Source organism: Diplotaxodon limnothrissa, linkage group LG2 (assembly GCF_057381915.1).
Source record: "Diplotaxodon limnothrissa isolate DT_005_m linkage group LG2, D_limnothrissa_male_GT1.1, whole genome shotgun sequence".
NCBI classification, from domain to species: Eukaryota; Metazoa; Chordata; class Actinopteri; order Cichliformes; family Cichlidae; genus Diplotaxodon; species Diplotaxodon limnothrissa.
The window spans coordinates 2,886,968-2,904,711 of NC_140597.1; the positions used below are offsets into that span (position 1 = coordinate 2,886,968).

The 17,744-nt window shown below is 43.2% G+C and overlaps 2 protein-coding genes across 2 annotated transcripts; both read right to left on the bottom strand.

Annotated features, from left to right (window-relative positions):
- Positions 1-1,043: 1,043 nt before the first annotated feature.
- Positions 1,044-7,084, bottom strand: LOC146638020 (uncharacterized). Its single transcript, XM_085359821.1, has 6 exons — positions 6,404-7,084; positions 6,087-6,146; positions 5,088-5,219; positions 3,792-3,938; positions 2,198-2,252; positions 1,044-1,584 (listed from the first exon to the last, which is right to left on the bottom strand). Exons 1-6 carry the CDS (start codon positions 6,566-6,568, stop codon positions 1,475-1,477), a joined length of 669 nt encoding a protein of 222 aa, XP_085215947.1. The 5' UTR covers positions 6,569-7,084; the 3' UTR covers positions 1,044-1,474.
- Positions 7,085-7,718: 634 nt separating this feature from the next.
- setd7 (SET domain containing 7, histone lysine methyltransferase) lies at positions 7,719-17,594 on the bottom strand. Its single transcript, XM_085365593.1, has 8 exons — positions 17,498-17,594; positions 15,178-15,307; positions 13,897-14,098; positions 13,606-13,795; positions 12,538-12,619; positions 12,325-12,442; positions 11,095-11,252; positions 7,719-8,834 (listed from the first exon to the last, which is right to left on the bottom strand). Exons 1-8 carry the CDS (start codon positions 17,592-17,594, stop codon positions 8,642-8,644), a joined length of 1,170 nt encoding a protein of 389 aa, XP_085221719.1. The 3' UTR covers positions 7,719-8,641.
- Positions 17,595-17,744: the final 150 nt, after the last annotated feature.

Below are 17,744 nucleotides of genomic sequence, written 5' to 3' on the forward strand. Positions count from 1 at the left end.
CTTGTCTGTAATTCAGGAGCAATGACATATAAGGAATGTGCTCAGTCAGTCAAACGGGAACCTTTACGGGAAATACTGGTTAAATACTGCTTTTTATGTGTAGGGTACAATTCTGCTGGCCAATCAGATGATTAAAACAAATAAGTTAAGTATGTATCAATGTGGTGGCGGTGACGCCAGCCATCATCCACCCACGATGCATTCTTCAGATCCCCTCCCAGGTCATTAAGCCCTCACTCACACCTTTGTCTGTGTGACCATAACAACTCACAGGATGGTGGGGAGGGGGGGACACCTGATGAAGGATTGACACCTTGGCTAGCGTGACCTAGAGATGTGAATCTGCTCTGGAACCACCTCCAAGAGGACAGTTCATCAAAGGGTTAAATACCCGGGACTCAAGTTTTAAATAGTTTTTTCTTTACAAAAAAGGGAAAATTAACTATCAGGCAAATTGTTATTGTAGACATTGCGCTGACCTTGGATTTCCCTACTTCATAGTGCGTCGCTCAGGTGTCTTAACATGTGGAGTAATGTCTACATCCGCTACTTAGATTACACATAAGCTTGTGATATAATACTAAGCATGTCTGGCAGCATTCTACAATAAATGCCATCATTCCGTCCACAAGCAGCGACGGCCCCTTTGCTGGTGTCCATAGAGTCATTTTGTGGCTTTGTGTCAGTTTGTGCATGTCTGACCACAGCTGGTACACTAGAGACACACAGTAAATGAAAACACCACTTTCTCTCAGGACTTGCTGTTCACAGCCCAAGCATCTGTGGAGCCTGTCAGTGATGTGACTGGAATGGGGGGGTGGGCACTGCGTGGGTTTTAATTGTTGTGGGCTCGGCTGCTTTTTTCTGTTCGCAAAGTGTCCTTTGTTTTCATTCCAAGTCCGCCTTCACACTGGGCTCTACTGTAACTTCCTTTGGTTTACTTTTGTTCTTTAAAGATGCAAGACAGGATTGCTGTATATCTTACTGTAAATGGGCCGAAAGAAATGAATTAAATCCATTAAACTGGTGGAGAAAAAGGGAGATTCTGTGGTTTTATGTGCAATAATGTTTCAGCTCTCCAACAGTTCAGTCCAATTTGTATTTAATGCATACATATCAAATATATTAAGTCAGAGCAAAAGTCATTCACACAGCGTAAAAAGAATTAAACATGAAAGTACTGACACGACGCACACACAGGTGTTCAGGCTTTGGCAAGTTTAAATGAGTCTGACTGTGGAATTGTGAGGCCATTAACCAAAAGAAACTCCCACAGCGCAACAATTCGTGTCTCTCCAACAGATCTGTAAAAAGTCCTGTTTTTCAAGACTTGGCATCTTGAGCTTCACTTGAATTATGTAATTCCGCCTCTGCCTGTGCTCAGAAGTAAACCCATAGACTTTAGCTTTAAATATAATGAACCTGCAGTCAGAAGGAAGCAAGCAGGAGTATGAAGTCCCCAACAGGCATGGTGTCAGGTCAGTCTGCTGTATGGGGGCAGGTTGGAGGAACCCTCCTCTTCTTCTGGATCGTCTTTGTGAGTCGTTTGAGCTGGAGAGTTAAACAGCCTGTTGTCTCCTCCTGCTGGACACACATGAGAACTTCATTACAGGACTGCTGAGAGTTGGACAACAAAAAACAGAAACACGGGCGAGACTTGGGTCCCCTGAGTTTGTGGTGCATAAAGGCGTGACTAGTTAATGGGTGGGACGTTTATTAGAAGTCTCTGGATCATAATGGTGGCCCGCTCAGCCTATGTTGTTTGGCATCAGAAAAACGATGCTGTTGTTTTGCAGATTCGATTCAAGCCCCTCCCACAATGCTTCATGTGACAAGTACAAGAAAAAAGATTAATGAATATGTTTCAGAGGAAGAGTGCTCATGCTACTTCCTTTTACCACTAGAGACCAATCAGGCACACTGCTACACAAACCTGACAGAGCAGCACACTAATGTGGATGCCCCCGTGACCTTTGAACCTGCTGCTTCATTGTACATGATTGTCTCATTCTCTGTCAGAGGCTTCATGGTGAGATTTCCTGAGTAGTGTCTGAAATTTCTTTCTTTGTTATCATTGTTTGGTGATAAAACACCAACACACACTTAACCTAAATCCACCACATTAAAATGTTATATGCTGGGTTCACCTTGATTATTGAGAAAATTTCCTAACACAGGATCCACATTTAAAGCTTACTCTGCAAAGTGCACATCTCCGTGTCCCCGGGATCACACTGAGGAACCAGGCTCTCCTGAAAACACACACACGACACATAGTGAACAAACTGAAGTGAAAACAGAACATCCAGGTGTGGCCTCGTGAGAACCCCACTGTGATTATGTCACACTGGTTAGTAAAGGGTTTTTTTAAAGACGTCACCAGCTTGGTTTTAGGAAACTGGACATGAGAACCAAGGGGTGGACCCAACTAAGAAATGAAGACACGCTGGACTTATATGGCAGCAACCTGACAACCACAACGCCCACCCTTAATCATATCTGGCCTTAATTGCCTTGTTTACTCCAACTGGAACCATCATTTTGAAAATAATCATAAGACGCGTAAGATAAGATAGGCTTTATTAGTCCCACAGTTGGGAAATTCACAGCACTTTGTAATGAGACGTTAAACTAATCAGAGAGCGCTTGCTGATATCGCACAATCAATAAACCAGCTCAAACAGCTGGGCCATTTTCCTGCAAACATTTAGGATCCGCTTCATTAGGTACGCCTGTCCAAAGCCCTTTTGATGTAAATGTATAGTGTGCTGCACTTCCCTGTTGATGCCAGAGATCAGAGCCAGACTATTTCAATCTGACACTGATGCAACGTGAACTCAAATAAGCACCCGTTATGACCAAGGTGTGGCGAAGAGAATCTCAGAAAGCACAGCCTTGTTGAACTTTGAATCAAACGGGCTAAAGCAGAAGACGCCGTTGGGTGCTGCTCCTATGAGCCGATCAGGTCACAGTGACTCACCAAAATGTTATCAACTGCGCACGGCTCCATCCTGGCTTTCAGCTGCTCCTCAGGATGCTGGTGCCACTTGTAATGGTGGAGACACTTTTGGAGACTCGTTATAAATGAAGCTGACCATGTCGTCTTTCAGTGTGCTCATCTTCTGATGGCTGCACAGCGTCACAAAGCTCATCTCAAACAGCTCAGTAACACCGAGTTCGCTGCACTCAAATCACCTCCACAGTCACCACACCTCAATCCATTACAGGGATGTGGCAGAGTGGGAGATTTGCATCAGGGATGTGCAAATGGCAAATCTATAGCAACTGCTGCAACTGTCAGTATGGACCAAAATCTGCAGCATCTAGTCTGGAAACATGCGGAGCTATGCTGGAACTAGCAAGCTGTAACTAATATTTTAGGCTAATGTTAGCAGCTCCTTAGTGAATGTGGACAATCCTACGAAAACAACCATAGGTAGCTTCTTTTTTTGTTTAAATCTGTGTGGCAAACACATTTAGTCCTGACCCGTGTCTTTGTCCAAGTATGTTTGCAACATAAAAACATTCTGCACGTGTTATTAGTTCATGTTTTTCTTTAGTTAAAAACCAGAGTCGTCTTCCTCTGAAATACACTGTTACTCATATTTTAATGTGAGGGTTATCATGTTGCTTTAATCTTAGCGTTTTCAAATGAAATCATGACTTTCAGGGTTCTTGTTCCTTACAATTACAGCACATTAGAGTAAATTTGACCTTTGTGTTTTTTGTTCATTCTAAATAAATAATTTGAGATGAAAACATGTTATGATTTTTTACTATGCTGTCCTTACCAGTCCAGTTCTGGCATCATAGCAGGCACACAAGGGGATGCTGCGACAGCCCATGTAGCCGATGACAGAGGAGAAAACCAGGCTGATGGCGCAGGTTAGCAGGATGGTGGCGTTGGCACCTTTCACCATCCGATGAAGCACAAACGTCTGTGCAGGGAGACGAACAATGTTACAGCCATGAAGTGTGTGTGTAATAAAGAAATGGGGGGAGATCAGAGTGAAATTATCTCTCTAAAACACCAGCACCGAAACAAAAAGCTGCACATTTATTTATCCCTCCATGTGTTGGACATTTTTGTTACACATTTCAGCAAACTACCCAAAAACAAAACAAAACTGGAAAGCCACAAGACATGTTTGTGTGTAATCAACTTCCATGAACTGTGGATAAGTCTGCATATATAGAGTCGTACAAAGGAGGGCATATAAAAAACATCAGGATGTGACAGACAGGCAGCACTGATGTCCCACATCCTTAGCAGCAACACCAACTCACACATCCATGCTTCATCCTAGTGTCTGCACTACTGCGAAACAGCTGGCCAGAAGTGCTGCTGATGTGAGTCAAGATCACATCAGGAGAGCGCATAGCAAGGTTTCCCTCTCCAATAGGACGCCTCTGACATTGTTGGAAGATGTGAGCTTAAAGGCATGCTAACATGAGCTGCTGGTAAATATGTAAATCATCAACCCACTCAGAGGAACAGAAAAACAACAACAACAAAAAACTCCAAACATGGAATTTGATTCGTTTGTTTGCTGAACAACATTAATGTGTCAGGACATTCAGAAAGGTTATGCTAGGTTCCTGCACAAGTAACTGTGCAGGAGATGCAGGTGACCAGTGTCACATCTAAAATAATTGGAGACCTCCGGAACATGATAAATGGACCTGTTCCTATAACACTTTCTACTCTGAGCACTCAAAGCAACTTGCCTCATTCACCCATTTGCACAAGCACTTCTTATCTAACATTCACACACATTCACACTCCGATGGATGTACTGGAGAGCAACCTGGGGTCAGTATCTTCCCAAAGGATATTTGGCATGCAGACTGGAGCAGACAGGGATTGAACGTATTTTCCTGAATGTTTCAACCACTTTACCCCTGCAGATGATCTTGAGAAGTTAAAGTTCCTGAAACTCGTTGTGTAAAAGCACCTCAAGCTGGTCATTCACAACAGCAGGACCTGTTAGTTCTTGATGAAATGCAACCAGGTCTTATTTACTACAACTGACTTCGTCAAGAAATGAGTCACTGATTAAAACAGTGATTGTGTGTGTGCAGGTTACCACTTCAGGACTGTTGTGGTGATGGAAGACCTCTTTATCCTCCTGCCCATAGGTGAGGGTCAGACAGGAGTAACTTGATATGATGATTGCAGCCAAAACAGACAGGCCTGAGGCCACCACCATCACACTCACCTGAGGACAGACACACAAGTTCAGCCAAAGAAAGAGGACTCTGTGCTTATGTGTGTACGACTACCTTTTAATGAAGCCAAGTTTGAGTTTCAAACCATTGGAGAAAGGACATTTTTAGAAAGTGAATACAGTCTGGCTGGTTCTTACAGCGCTCCAAAGAGCTGTATGAGTTTTGTATTGGTTTAGAATTAGGTGTAGGGCGGGGTATCGGTTTGTTAGAGTTCGATTAGAGAACATGTTGTCTGAAGAGGAAAATAAATTAAGTACATCATAAACTTTCTTCTTCCACACTGGACCATCTGCATCTACCTCGCCTGGTCCCTTGCATCCTTGACCATCATAATCCAAATAATTTATTTTTAGTCCAAAGCCCTGTTGATGGACTGAACAGGAACCTGCTGGTGGCAGATTTAATATGTAAACATTAGCAGGTTGGCAGGTGAGGAAAGGCCCAAATCCAAGTTTTAACCAGAGGTCCTTAAACGGTTCTTTATTGTGACAGGGCTGCTGAAGTAACACCCATCACACACTTGTATCTGTGTGAAGTTTCACTGGCTGTAGTGCTCAGAGTGCAGTGTGGGGGACAAACATAACAATGGTGGCCAGGCATCAAATAACAGATGAGTTCAGCAAAGGTGCATGGTTGGCCTTTAATGCGAATGTGAGAGATGCACCAACACCTTAACTAAAGTACAACTCTGAATGTACTCCGACTACTTTGCGGAATCTTTTTATTTTTATTTTCTTGTTAGTTGTGTTACTTGTTATTTTTGTTTGCTTGTTTTCCAGAGAAACGGACACGGTCATTCATTCTAAAAGTCCTGCTGATGTTATCAGTCAAGAATAATTGGCAACCATCACACTGACCAGTACTGGGTTCTTCCTCTGGGAGGCAAACAGCGCCAGCACACCTGGAGAGGCCATGATCTAAAGAAAGTGACAGAGTTTAAAATGCAGGGAGAAAGTCTTTAACACTGTTCACGCGGAAATCCTCCGTGTATTTCTCACGGAGAGAACGCTAGACTCGTTGCCTAAAGCTTTGGTCAAAACAGTGCTTAGAAGAAAAGTGATGACAAAACAAGGATCCTAGCGGGAGATCTAAGTGACGAAACCCGTTTAGTTTTATACCCGAACAGGCAGGTGTCCTGCGGGTTTGTGTTATACTGAATGCCCGTTAGTCTCACCAGTCCTCCCCACAGCGGCGTCCTGGTGGTACTCAGCGGAGTGTCCTTGCGAAAAACAGCGTCCATGAGCCCGCAGACCACACAGAGACCAGCACAAGCCACCTGGAGGATACCGAGGCCGAGCACGCCCTTCTGGTTAAAAATAAAGTACCTGTACCGGTCCATGTCCGGGTGCTAACCCGACGCAAAGCACCCTGAAGTCCTTCGTGTGCCAACTCTGGTCAGAAGAAAAGTGGAGCTGCTCGACGGTGGAAACCTGAAGTTACTTTGATGCTCGCAGCGGCTTTCAGAAACATGAGTCCCGCTACCGACACCTGTGTCGTTGTTGTTCTCGTCCGACGGCCCTTTTATCGGGTAAAGTGAATCTTCCGGGCACTCGACGGATCTCGATGTTGGTTCAGCAGGTAGGAAGTTTATCCATTAACCTGTGCCCGGCGGCAGGTGGAGAGCAGGAAGGGATTTCCGAGTCCAGAGTCTGGACCGTGGGCAGCCAAGCCCCACCCTCACTGCAGGTTTAACACGCACACCGTGGAAGCTCCTGACCTTAAATCCAGCCCGGTCCTTTCGGCGTGGAGTGTCCGTGCTCTCCACGGTCCAAAGACTTTCAGCCCTGCGACCGGCCCGGTCTCCTAAGCTGCACAACGATGGGCAAAACCAGGAACGAAAATGGATGGACTCTGAAAACAGCGATCCTCTCAACTGTGTGGACTTTTGAGCCACGATAATCAATTAAATCGATAAGACACGTTGCATAGAAGAAGCTAGGCTTTTCCCTGAAATAAAACTTGCTTTGGAGCCCCCAGACTTTCCCGATTTAGACAACATTTTGATCCATCTCTCATCTCTGTCAGGTTAATGGTTATTGCACAAGTAGCTTTATGGAGAAGTTTACAGAACATTGTTTTGCTGCAGTAAGAAGCTGTTCTTGTACACCGTGAGTGTGTGTTTACAGGTTATCTTTAAGATCTTGATCATGATTTTCTTTGTGATATCTACACCTAATCCACACGAACCAAACCTTTAGGATCCAAACAGTCTTTCTATTCGTGCACCTGTATGATGTCCGGCACACGGCTCTTATTACAAGTACGCAAGTAAACTGTGAATCACACAAAGCTAGAGTCAAGGAATAAAAATATGGAAGCCAAGATTTACTTTCATGTTTACCAAGTAGCCTCCTGGACATCTGAAACCAGAGCGGTGAAAACTTGTTTTCTTCAGTGACTGTATTTGTGTTTTTGTAAACATTAAAATATTAATGATAGCGCTGTTTTGGCTGATGTGATAAATCAGGACACAGGATAATGAGCACATGGGTAAAGAGAGGATGAGAACTCGTCAATAGTCTGTCCTCATCGTTTTATAAATCAGCAGCGATGTTATGGGGGTCGTTGCTGCTACAGGAGATTCTACCAATTAAAAATTAAAACAAAAAAAGTCGAAACTTTCCATTCTTGTGTCTTAAGATGATGATGCATGCAGACTGGGTTTCCTTACCTTGTACTTTTATTTCCGAGAGCATATGCACACAGATAGTTTGGTTAGAAAAGTGAAACAAGCTCACAGGTGAGTAATGGCAGACATTCCATTATTTTCTCCCAGAGTTCTTGGATTAGAAACGCCCTTTACAAAGCTCAGGGCGTACAGTACCTAACCACTTCAGATCTTAGAAATAAATTAGCCACTGCGATGTTTATCCTGTACGGCAAGTAAACAGATCTGTCAAGTTACACTTTATGAAATGTATAGATTGGGATACGTAAATTAGTGCAAATGAAGTGTGGGCTGAACAGTTTGCAACAGATGACACAAAGACTGTGGGGTCCAAATAGTGGTGTTTGGAGGGGAGCTCTGTTAGGTAAACAGCAGCTAGAAGACACATACAGCGAGTGAGGATTCAGACAGTGGAAACTGAAGGAAGTCATCATTGCACAGAAATCTTGACTTGAATGAGGGTGTGTGTGATGAAGAGGATGTCAGACAGAGCGGCGCCTCCAGCCACAGATGTGTCTCCTCTAATATCATTTGGTTTCTTGCATAGTTCTTGTGTTTCTTTGGCCTGAGAGAGGCCTCCAATCATCCTGAATTGCTCAAGTAGTATTCCATTTGAATACTAAACTTGGTAACTTTGCAAATATTTCTCTAATATCAATTGCCACAATGCTCCAGCAGTCTTGTAAGGTGGTAGCACAGGTAGAGGGGAACGTTTTCATTGTCCAGAGGTATTCATCTGCAATCTCACTGTCCAGTAGGAGCCCCTCCTCTCTGCTCAAACGCCTCTAGCTCTCGCTTGTACCAATCAGGAGCCTCCGGGCCATTTTTTCCAGTTGGCTGGTGATCGTAACCGTAGGCAACCGTTAGCTCCTCATCTTTTTGCACAGCCCTCAAGGTTCGGATGCACTTGATCGGCCCAAAACGAGGATGGACAAACCTGTGCAAACCCAGGATAAACACAAATGCACAAAGTCAGGCAAGAAACACTACTTTGTGATTTCATTGTGAGATATGCTACAGTGACGTCTGTCATGGTACCACAAGTTAGATGCTTAGTATATTACTGGGTCTCGGGGCAAATCTTTGGAACATTTTTGGTGTAGGAAAGGTGATATGAGACAGGGCCGGAGGCAGGATGTACCATGGACTGGTCCTATTAGAATCACCCACTGCCCTAAGTGGCAGTGACTGAAAGTGTTGTTTAAAATAGTTAACTAAAGTTAACTAAAGTAAACAGGTGCCTGAATTTATTCTCAAAGCATCTAACTTTGTGTTTTAGAGACTTCTACATTGTACTCTCAGATGGTGCAGCAGGCTAACGCAGGCTAACACAAGGATAGAATACACGGAGCTTCCACATGAATGGTACAACGGTTATTTTATTGAATGGGATGGCAAACAATGCTCTAAGCACCTGCTCCTGGAAAGAAACCTTGCTGGTTTACAAAGACGAACACGTAAATAAATAAATGTGTGCATGATGAGAGTAATGATGGTTGATTGATGACCCTGAACTCAGTGTTTACTCTACACAGATGAGATATAAGCTGCTAATGCTAATATTTGCTTATAAAAACAACTACTGGTTTAACTTTAAAACTTGACAGTGCTCACATGCTAAGTTAGCTTTTTGTCATTTGAAGCTTAGTAAAATAAAATAATCAAATCACTACATGTCGCTAGTTCAATGAGCTCTTAGCTCAGGCTTTCCTGAGCAGCTGTATCGTTTGTCATCTTTGTACAAGTGTGGCCAACTACACAGAATAACTGCAACCTGTGTCAAGAGGTATATATGAATATAGCATTAGCCTCCTTACACTGACTAGCCCCCCAAAAAAACCAAAACCAAAGAATCCACTGCTGGTGCTGATGTGATATTTTCCATAACAACATTAATGGGACCATTGCTGTTAGGGGGTTAAAGCGGGGTACATGTACTTTTTTCTCTCTTGATCTTTAACTTGCTGTTACTGGAAGGGGAATAACCACATGCAAATCAGGTGTTCACTGTCCAGGCTATGGCTCACTGTTCACCTACCGACAGCTGAAAACGGCTCCAGCCCCACTATACGACACTGTGTGTTATTAAGACAGCATGACCACTGAACTGTTCAAACTGTCTCCGTGGTTCTCAGTTCTGACAGGTGGGGCACAAGTTACCTGGCAGAAAAGTCGCGCTGAACTAACTTTTACGGCAGAACAAAGAAATTTATAATTAATTAGGATTAATAATATGCACATCTGCTGAAAGCTGCAGCCGTGTGTCCATAAGAAGAAGAAGAAGAAGTGCACTGAAAAGCGTGAACACGTGGTCGGGTCTGTCGTGCATCGTTTACAGTGGTGCCGAAAACCAGGACTGGGTCACGAGAGACCCGACCACGTGTTCACATTTTCAGAATACTTCTTATTGCAGCTGTCCACTAACACACTGGGCTGAAGCTTTTGTGCTACAGCCTACACACATCAACAACAACAGGACCCAGTTCATTCAGTTTTAAGCCAGCGAGGCATGATTGGGGATTGGCGTGATCGGCTTGATCAGGTGTGCCCGTCTCCCCTGCAGCTGCAGACCATGCCCCAGCACAGCTCTGCAGTCAGAAACAGGCTCACTGCAGCCACTAAGAGTGAAGAGTATTAAACTCTCACTGAATTATATGTTTTCATCTCTGTGAACAAGTTTCTGGATTTCTTTTCTTTAATAAAACTAAGACTGAACTTTATTTTTCCATGTTTGGCAATGTTCACGTTCTATTTAACTTGTTGCGTTTTTGAAGAAGTGCTGCAGACTAATGAAGCAGTCTAGTGACAAAAGCCTCAAATAGTTAAATGAAAGTTGTTTGTTTAAAACAAAAATTACTGAAGGATTCATTGTGAATGACTTTGTTATCTAAATAAAGTTGCAGCTTTCTGTCACTGTTTTGCTTCGATGGGGCGTGAATGTGTGGGGAATGATGAAAAGGTTTGAGAACCACTGATCTAGCTGAGGAAAAACAGTTCTATTAAAAATAATTCCCTTCTGTATAACTCATCAAAGATTGCTTGATGTCTTCGGGAGCAGTAACAACATTGGTGGTGCATGACTACAGAAAGTCTTCAGCTGGTCTGAGTGAGGTTATTTCTGTTCAATTTGTAATCACATCAGGCTTCTTTTTTTTAAATGTCAGACTCTGCTGGTCAACCTGTCAGCTTATACTCACGGGTCATATTTGCAGTTGGGGATGAAAGAGTGGTTTGCTTTATGACCCAGAGACGCGCAGTATCTGTCCGTCTGGCCAAATGGCTGAGGGACGTCAATCACGGTATCCTCATCGAGTGAAATTGTGTTTCCATTCAGTGCCCAGTCCCTGCTGTCCACCTGATGAGTCACGGATAAAAACACAAAGAAAACACAAGCGCATTTAATGGGGATAATTCTACAGGGTGGGCCATTCATATGGATACAGCGTAACAACATGGGAATGGTTGGTGGTATTAAAGTCCTGTTTGTGGCACATTAGTATATGTGAGGGGCAAACTCCTCAAGATGGGCGGTGACCATGGTGGCCATTTAGAAGTCGGCCATCTTGGATACAACTTTTGTTTCTTCAATAGGAAGAGGGCCATGTGACACATCAAACTTATTGGTAATGTCACAACAATGGTGTGCTTGGTTTCAACGTAACTTTATTCTTTCATGAGTTATTTACAAGTTTCTCTTTGTTCACAGCCATTGACATGTCGAAGGTTAACACGTGAGGATTGAAATTGTGTTGATTTCTGGTGAACGCAGTAACCGGGTCATTGCAGCACATTTCAATGCAAGACCCCCTACGAGACCACCCATCTCCCATGCTGCAGTCAGCAAACTGCTTGCTAAGTTTGGTGAAACTGGTTCAGTGTTGGATTTGCAAAAATGTGGACGCAAGAAAACTGTCACTGATGAAGAAACATCAGTGGCTGTCCTAGCTTCATTCAGCAAGAGCCCACAGCGTAGCACTCGCCGCATGTCACTGGAGAGTGGCATTAGTCGAACATCCCTTCGGCGGATATCAGCTACTCACAAATGGCACCCTTACAAACTCCAGCTGCTGCAGCATCTCAGCGAGGATGACCCAGATCGGCCACAGAATTTGCAGAATGGGCAAAACAAAAACTGGAACAGGACCCTCAGTTCACGCAGAAGATTTTGTTCAGTGATGAGACAAACTTCTATGTGAATGGTGTTAACAAACAAAACCACCGCTATTGGTCTGACACTAACCCACACTGGATGGATCCCTCCAAGACTGTTGGAACAACAAAAGTGATGGTTTGGTGTGGTATATGGGGGACAACGATAGTGGGTCCATTCTTCATCACTGGAAACCTCAAGGCCACTGGATATTTGAAACTGCTACATGATGACTCTTAATGACCTTGGTGCGTTGTTTGTGGTCTGTGTTTCATACCTCAGAGTGGGTGATGCGTACTCCATTGTAAAAAGCCATCACAGTGTTGGCCTCAGCATCTGTCTTGGCGAAAAGTCCCTGTCCCGCTCCTCTGATTGTAGAGTCTGCCACAAACACTCTGACAAACAGAGGCAGGGGTAAGACAATGAAATACTGACCACGAATTCAAGAGGAACAATGTGATTGGTCAGGATTCCTATAAAACGTATCTACCTTTGGCTCTCATAAGGATCTGGAAGCAGAGTATGGGTGGCGATACAGGTGGATGTGGATTTGTCATACGAGTACACAGGACCTGTAAAAGAAGATTGTCAGATTAGTGGGATTCTTTAACCACAGGCCTTTCTCCATGAAATACAAGTGGAACCATATTAACCAGGGCCAGAGGAAATGACACGAGCATGGGTGGTGGACAGCACATGCAAGGCAGCATTGGTTAATGAGTGAAATGTAAAAAAACAAACTTCAATTAGAATGATACCAAAGTGACAGTAATTCCTCTACATATATCTCAGAACTGTTCAGTCACATTAGCCAGCTTAAATAAACGGTTGCATCCATGGCTCCTGCTGGCTTTCGGCTCTTGAAACTAGCCTAAATATTAATAGTCGTTGTGTCTCACGTTTCTGGACACTGACCAGCTGAGAGAGGAGCAGCACTTAGTGATGATGTGAAGAAGTTAGTGTATAACTTAAAGCAGTTTTAATAAATCCTTTAGAACTTTAAGGGGAAGCTTTCAAGAACATAAGATCAGCTCTTGTAGGTTTTAACACAGTTTCACAATTTGGCTCAACCGAAAACTTTCATATTAGCATCCATGGACCGTGAACTTGGTTATATGTTAATCTTCTTAAACCTGGTAGGAGCAGAAAGTAAAGCTGTCCAGGCAGAGTGCAGCAAAATGCAAAGGAGAGACTTTCACACAGGAAGTACAAATTATGAAATGGGATGTTTTAGTCTGGTCCATTTGTCAAGCTGCAAGCTATTAAACTGCTAAACAATTTAACAGCTTGCCCGTGCACATGATTGAGGTTTCTATCATTACGTTTCCAGTATATTACATTGCACTGAAACAATCCATGTCATCATGCATTATACCATAACACAGTTTCTTGATAATAAATGTATTATTATTTATTCACATCTATTAACGCTTTAGCCTTTTGCATCTTGAAAATCCAACATAATCAATTTTAGGAAAAGGGCAATTTCTTATTAAATGCATCAACTCCTGAACAAAAGTCTCGACAAACAAATGTGGACGTTGGCATCACTCCTTACTATTGGGGCTGATTTCGAAGCGTGGTCTCCCAGTCTGGTTGGAGATGACAGCAGCAAGTTGGGCCTCAATGAGCTCCCCATCCACAAAGCTTCCATATAGAGCCGTTCGACCGTCAGGGTAGATATACGCTACAGAGTCACCAGTCATTTCCCCGTCCTCGTTTACCTCCCCAAACACACAGCCTCTGTCCTAGACGCACCACAGTACACGCCAACATGCACAATACACATGGTTAGAAATACTTCTGCTATGTTCTGTATAAGCAGAAGTTAGACAGTAAGCTGACTCACAGGGTAGTAGACCCAGCATTCCCCACAGCGGTTGTTGCCTTTGTACTGGCCCTTGAACACCAGGTGACCCTCGCCATCGAACTCCTGAGCAGGCCCATTAAGCTCTCCGTCCACATATGTCCCGTTGAGGACGCCCCCATCTTCGTAGGTGTACACTCCTTGGCCCTGCAGAGCATCATCTACATAGAACCCCTCTAAAGTGCTGTGAGAGGGAAAAGAAGGACAACTGCAATTAAGATTTTTACATTTGAAGTCTAAATTCAATCTTCAAGGTGAATAGGGCCAGACAAAGGTTATTTATGTCTCCAGTATTTCTTTCTGAGGTTTGTCTAACTGTTCCTTCTTATTCAGGACAAACTTTAATCCTGAAAAACAAAACCAGTGCTGACATTCTAAAAAGTACAACATAATATTATCATTATATCAGCCATATGATATCATTTATTAAAAAAGAACAAACAAAACTTTTTCACATTTCTGCGGTATTGTTTTGAGAGAGGTAGTGGTGGTATGGCATAAAATAACTCAATGTATACTGCACGACAATTTTAGGGGTAGTTTTAAAAGGAAATTACATCTGTGATGGTTTTGTAATTACATCGGACAGGTTTGGTCACAGGTTTTCTGGCAGCCCACAATCAGACTGTGTTGGTATATCTGCAATGGTCCCATTAATAATCTATTCCATCTACGGGGCAAGCCGCTCAGTCATGTGTTGTACTGCATGTTTGGACTTGGAGGAGGAGAGTAGTTGTTTTCTTGTTTACTTCTGATGCCGCTGCCTGTAATCCAGTAATGTTTGTAACTGTAATGCTCAAGAACTTTACTCTGTTTTTCTACTGAAAAGCACACATGCATTAACACAATATTAATAAGTAAGTCTCAAAACCTTCTATTGGCAAATACATATGTAGCTTTGGAAAGGTGCCATTACACAGCTGCAGTAACACAGATGTTCACTTATCGCACAGCACACTATCACAATACCTGCGTCTGACTGCTCCTGCAGTGTTACACTCTTCTCCTTGGAGGAAACTGACCGCTGCTCAAAGCCATGTCCTCTGCTGTCACATGCATAATCGTACTTTTCTTTTATTATTACCAATATATCCACAATAATGAGGCGTTTGTCAGATAAATGCAGAACATACATCTTTCATATCTGGCAGTGACAGCGGTCAGATATAGTAAATGTTTTTAATTCAAGTAATGTCAGATTTACGTCCCCATCAGTGATCCTAACAGATTATTTAAGTCCTTAGTTTGTTATGTTTACAGTACCTTCCATCAAAGAAGAAGAACTTGCCCTTGCCATTTTTCTCTCCATGGGTGAAATGTCCTTCAAAGCGATCACTGGACGAGTAGGTCACAGTGCAGAAACCATGGGGCTGACCATCTTCATCCAATGGACCTGAAAGTTCATGCAGACACAATGTTTCAGTGTGATGAGGATGAGTTTTTAATGAAATCAGGTTATAGAAATAGATCCCAGATAGGCCCATCCATTTGTTTTCATGGATCTACCATAAAATACTAAACAAAGCATGTTCAGCTGATTTAAACGAGTACTACAAATAAAGCCTGTAAAGGTTTCTGCTGAGGTCCTCAAGCTCCTTTCTTAAACGCCTAAAGCACTTCCTGTATCTACTGTTACATTTTAGCCACGTCCCTCATGGAGCAGCAACAAGACCCGTGGATGATTACAGAGGCACCTGGCTAAAAGGACATGTCAGTCTAGAGCTCTAATAATTTGTTTTTGGACACTTTTGCTAACAGTGACATCTCTATTTTTTACTCTCTCGGTCTACTCCAACAACTTACTTGTTAACCTCTTGCTTTAACCGTTACATCCAACCAAAACATCAGTTGTGATTTGTAAAGTATGAACCAAATGATGCCTAAAGTCTATTTAGCATAGATGGGTCATTATTTTCAAAATCCTCACAATAAACAAAGTATCCTTCAATGTTCCAGAAGTTCAGTGCAGGTTACATCAGGTGGTTTCTTCAGTGGTGCTGACATAGCTCAGCAGAAACACTTGGTCATTACACACGGCGATAGAAATTAAACCCCAACTGATACAAGGTTTGTTTTTTTGTTTCTTTAAAGACTGATACTCATATTTGGTGATTTAGTAACCCGGGTTTCTAATATCACAGGTTTTGTGATAAGATCGTGACAATGCAAATTAAAAAGCAATGACGTTGAAGAGTGCCCTCTGATGGACAAACTGCAACATCAACACTCAAAGTTGTTGAGTGCTTCTCCCATCTCTTCTTTTTATTGGATTTATAGGTTCTTATCAGCCATCGATAATCCGGCAAACAGCAAATATCATCAGCCTGCTGATAAATCAGTCAGGCTCTAATGCAATTAAACACCAAACACTGTTGTTCCTCTATGTTTAATTGCACTAAAGTTCCTTTCAAAGAAAACTCGAACAGAAGAATAATTCAATCAGTTCCCATTAGTTGTTAATGACACACGGAACCAGTTACAATATTTTACTTCAGTCAGGAAATGAAACGGCAATGCTGGCGACAAAACACCAACTAAAATCTATTTTATTGCAAAAGGAAGCATCAGTACGTCCCTGGAGTGGAAATAAAAGCTTCATTTGCACGTGCTAATCACATCACAACACTCCTGGAAATAAATAAATTCAACAATAATAACTCGACACACTTTTAACCAACCACCAAGTAACAATAACATTTCTTAATATGTGTTATGTGAGAGTTTGGTTGACAGCATATTCGTACATAATCGTTACTCACTCACAGTGAGTAGATAACTGAGATTACAGCAAATGAAACTAAGTTACAGCTAGAATATAAATGAGGCAAACAAACAGCAGCGCAACACGATACCGTTGTATTTGCAGAATTCAGTAGGCCAGACTTCCAACGTGCAAAGCAGTACTGAGTCAGGGAAACGGGTTAAACCGTTTCAACCTCTGAGGGCAGTTATTTAGTCGGGGTGGGTAGAAACCCTTTACGGCGGTGTTGGGGCTTTTTAAACCTTCTGACTTCTTACAGCGTGTCCAGTCGGTTTCCTTTGAAAGAGCACTGTGATTAGCTCTGTGAGGGCTGCGTGCTAACGGGGGCTTCGGGTCCGTAGCTTTCAGCACTGTGTGCGCCACAGCGGAGTTTTCAGCCCGGGTCTCCTAACGCGACAGCACTACTTTAGTCCGACGCAGTGAAATCTCAGTCCAGCCTCTGAACGAGGGAGAAAGAACCCGCGTGTAACGGTGGTGCTAGTTTAACAACAAAGACGCGCAGCAACGAGTGCAGCACTACAACAAAAAGTAACATTTGGTGTCATTCTGCACTTCCTGCCCTGCTGACTAAACACAGCAGCCACGCTGGCAGCGGAGCACTAATACCCCACACACCGCCCTCACGCGCCTGACCGGCGGATCTCCTTGTCAAACAGAGGGCCTGGCGCTGCGAGCTCCCGAGCAGGCCCGCCGACAGATCCACTCATGAAGATTTGTTTAAAGACAATCGACACCACTCAGCCAAAGCGCTGAGAATACCTTCTCCACGGTGCAAATGCAGTCGTTCACGCGTACACGGCACGAATGGCAGAGGTTACGTACCTTCTACAACCTCTTCTACATTTTCATCGTCGCTGTCCATGCTGCAGGAGACCGCTGTGACCGCACCACGGCTTCGACTGCTTTTCCTGCCACCCATGTGGCGACGGTAACATGACAACCGGGGACACCTTTTTTCACATGCCACACGTTTCGTGGGCATTTCATTATATTTGCACGGAAATATAGCGTGTTTAAAACTAGTAGGTTATTATTAAAAATAAGAAATCTCAACGAGCTTACTTTAATA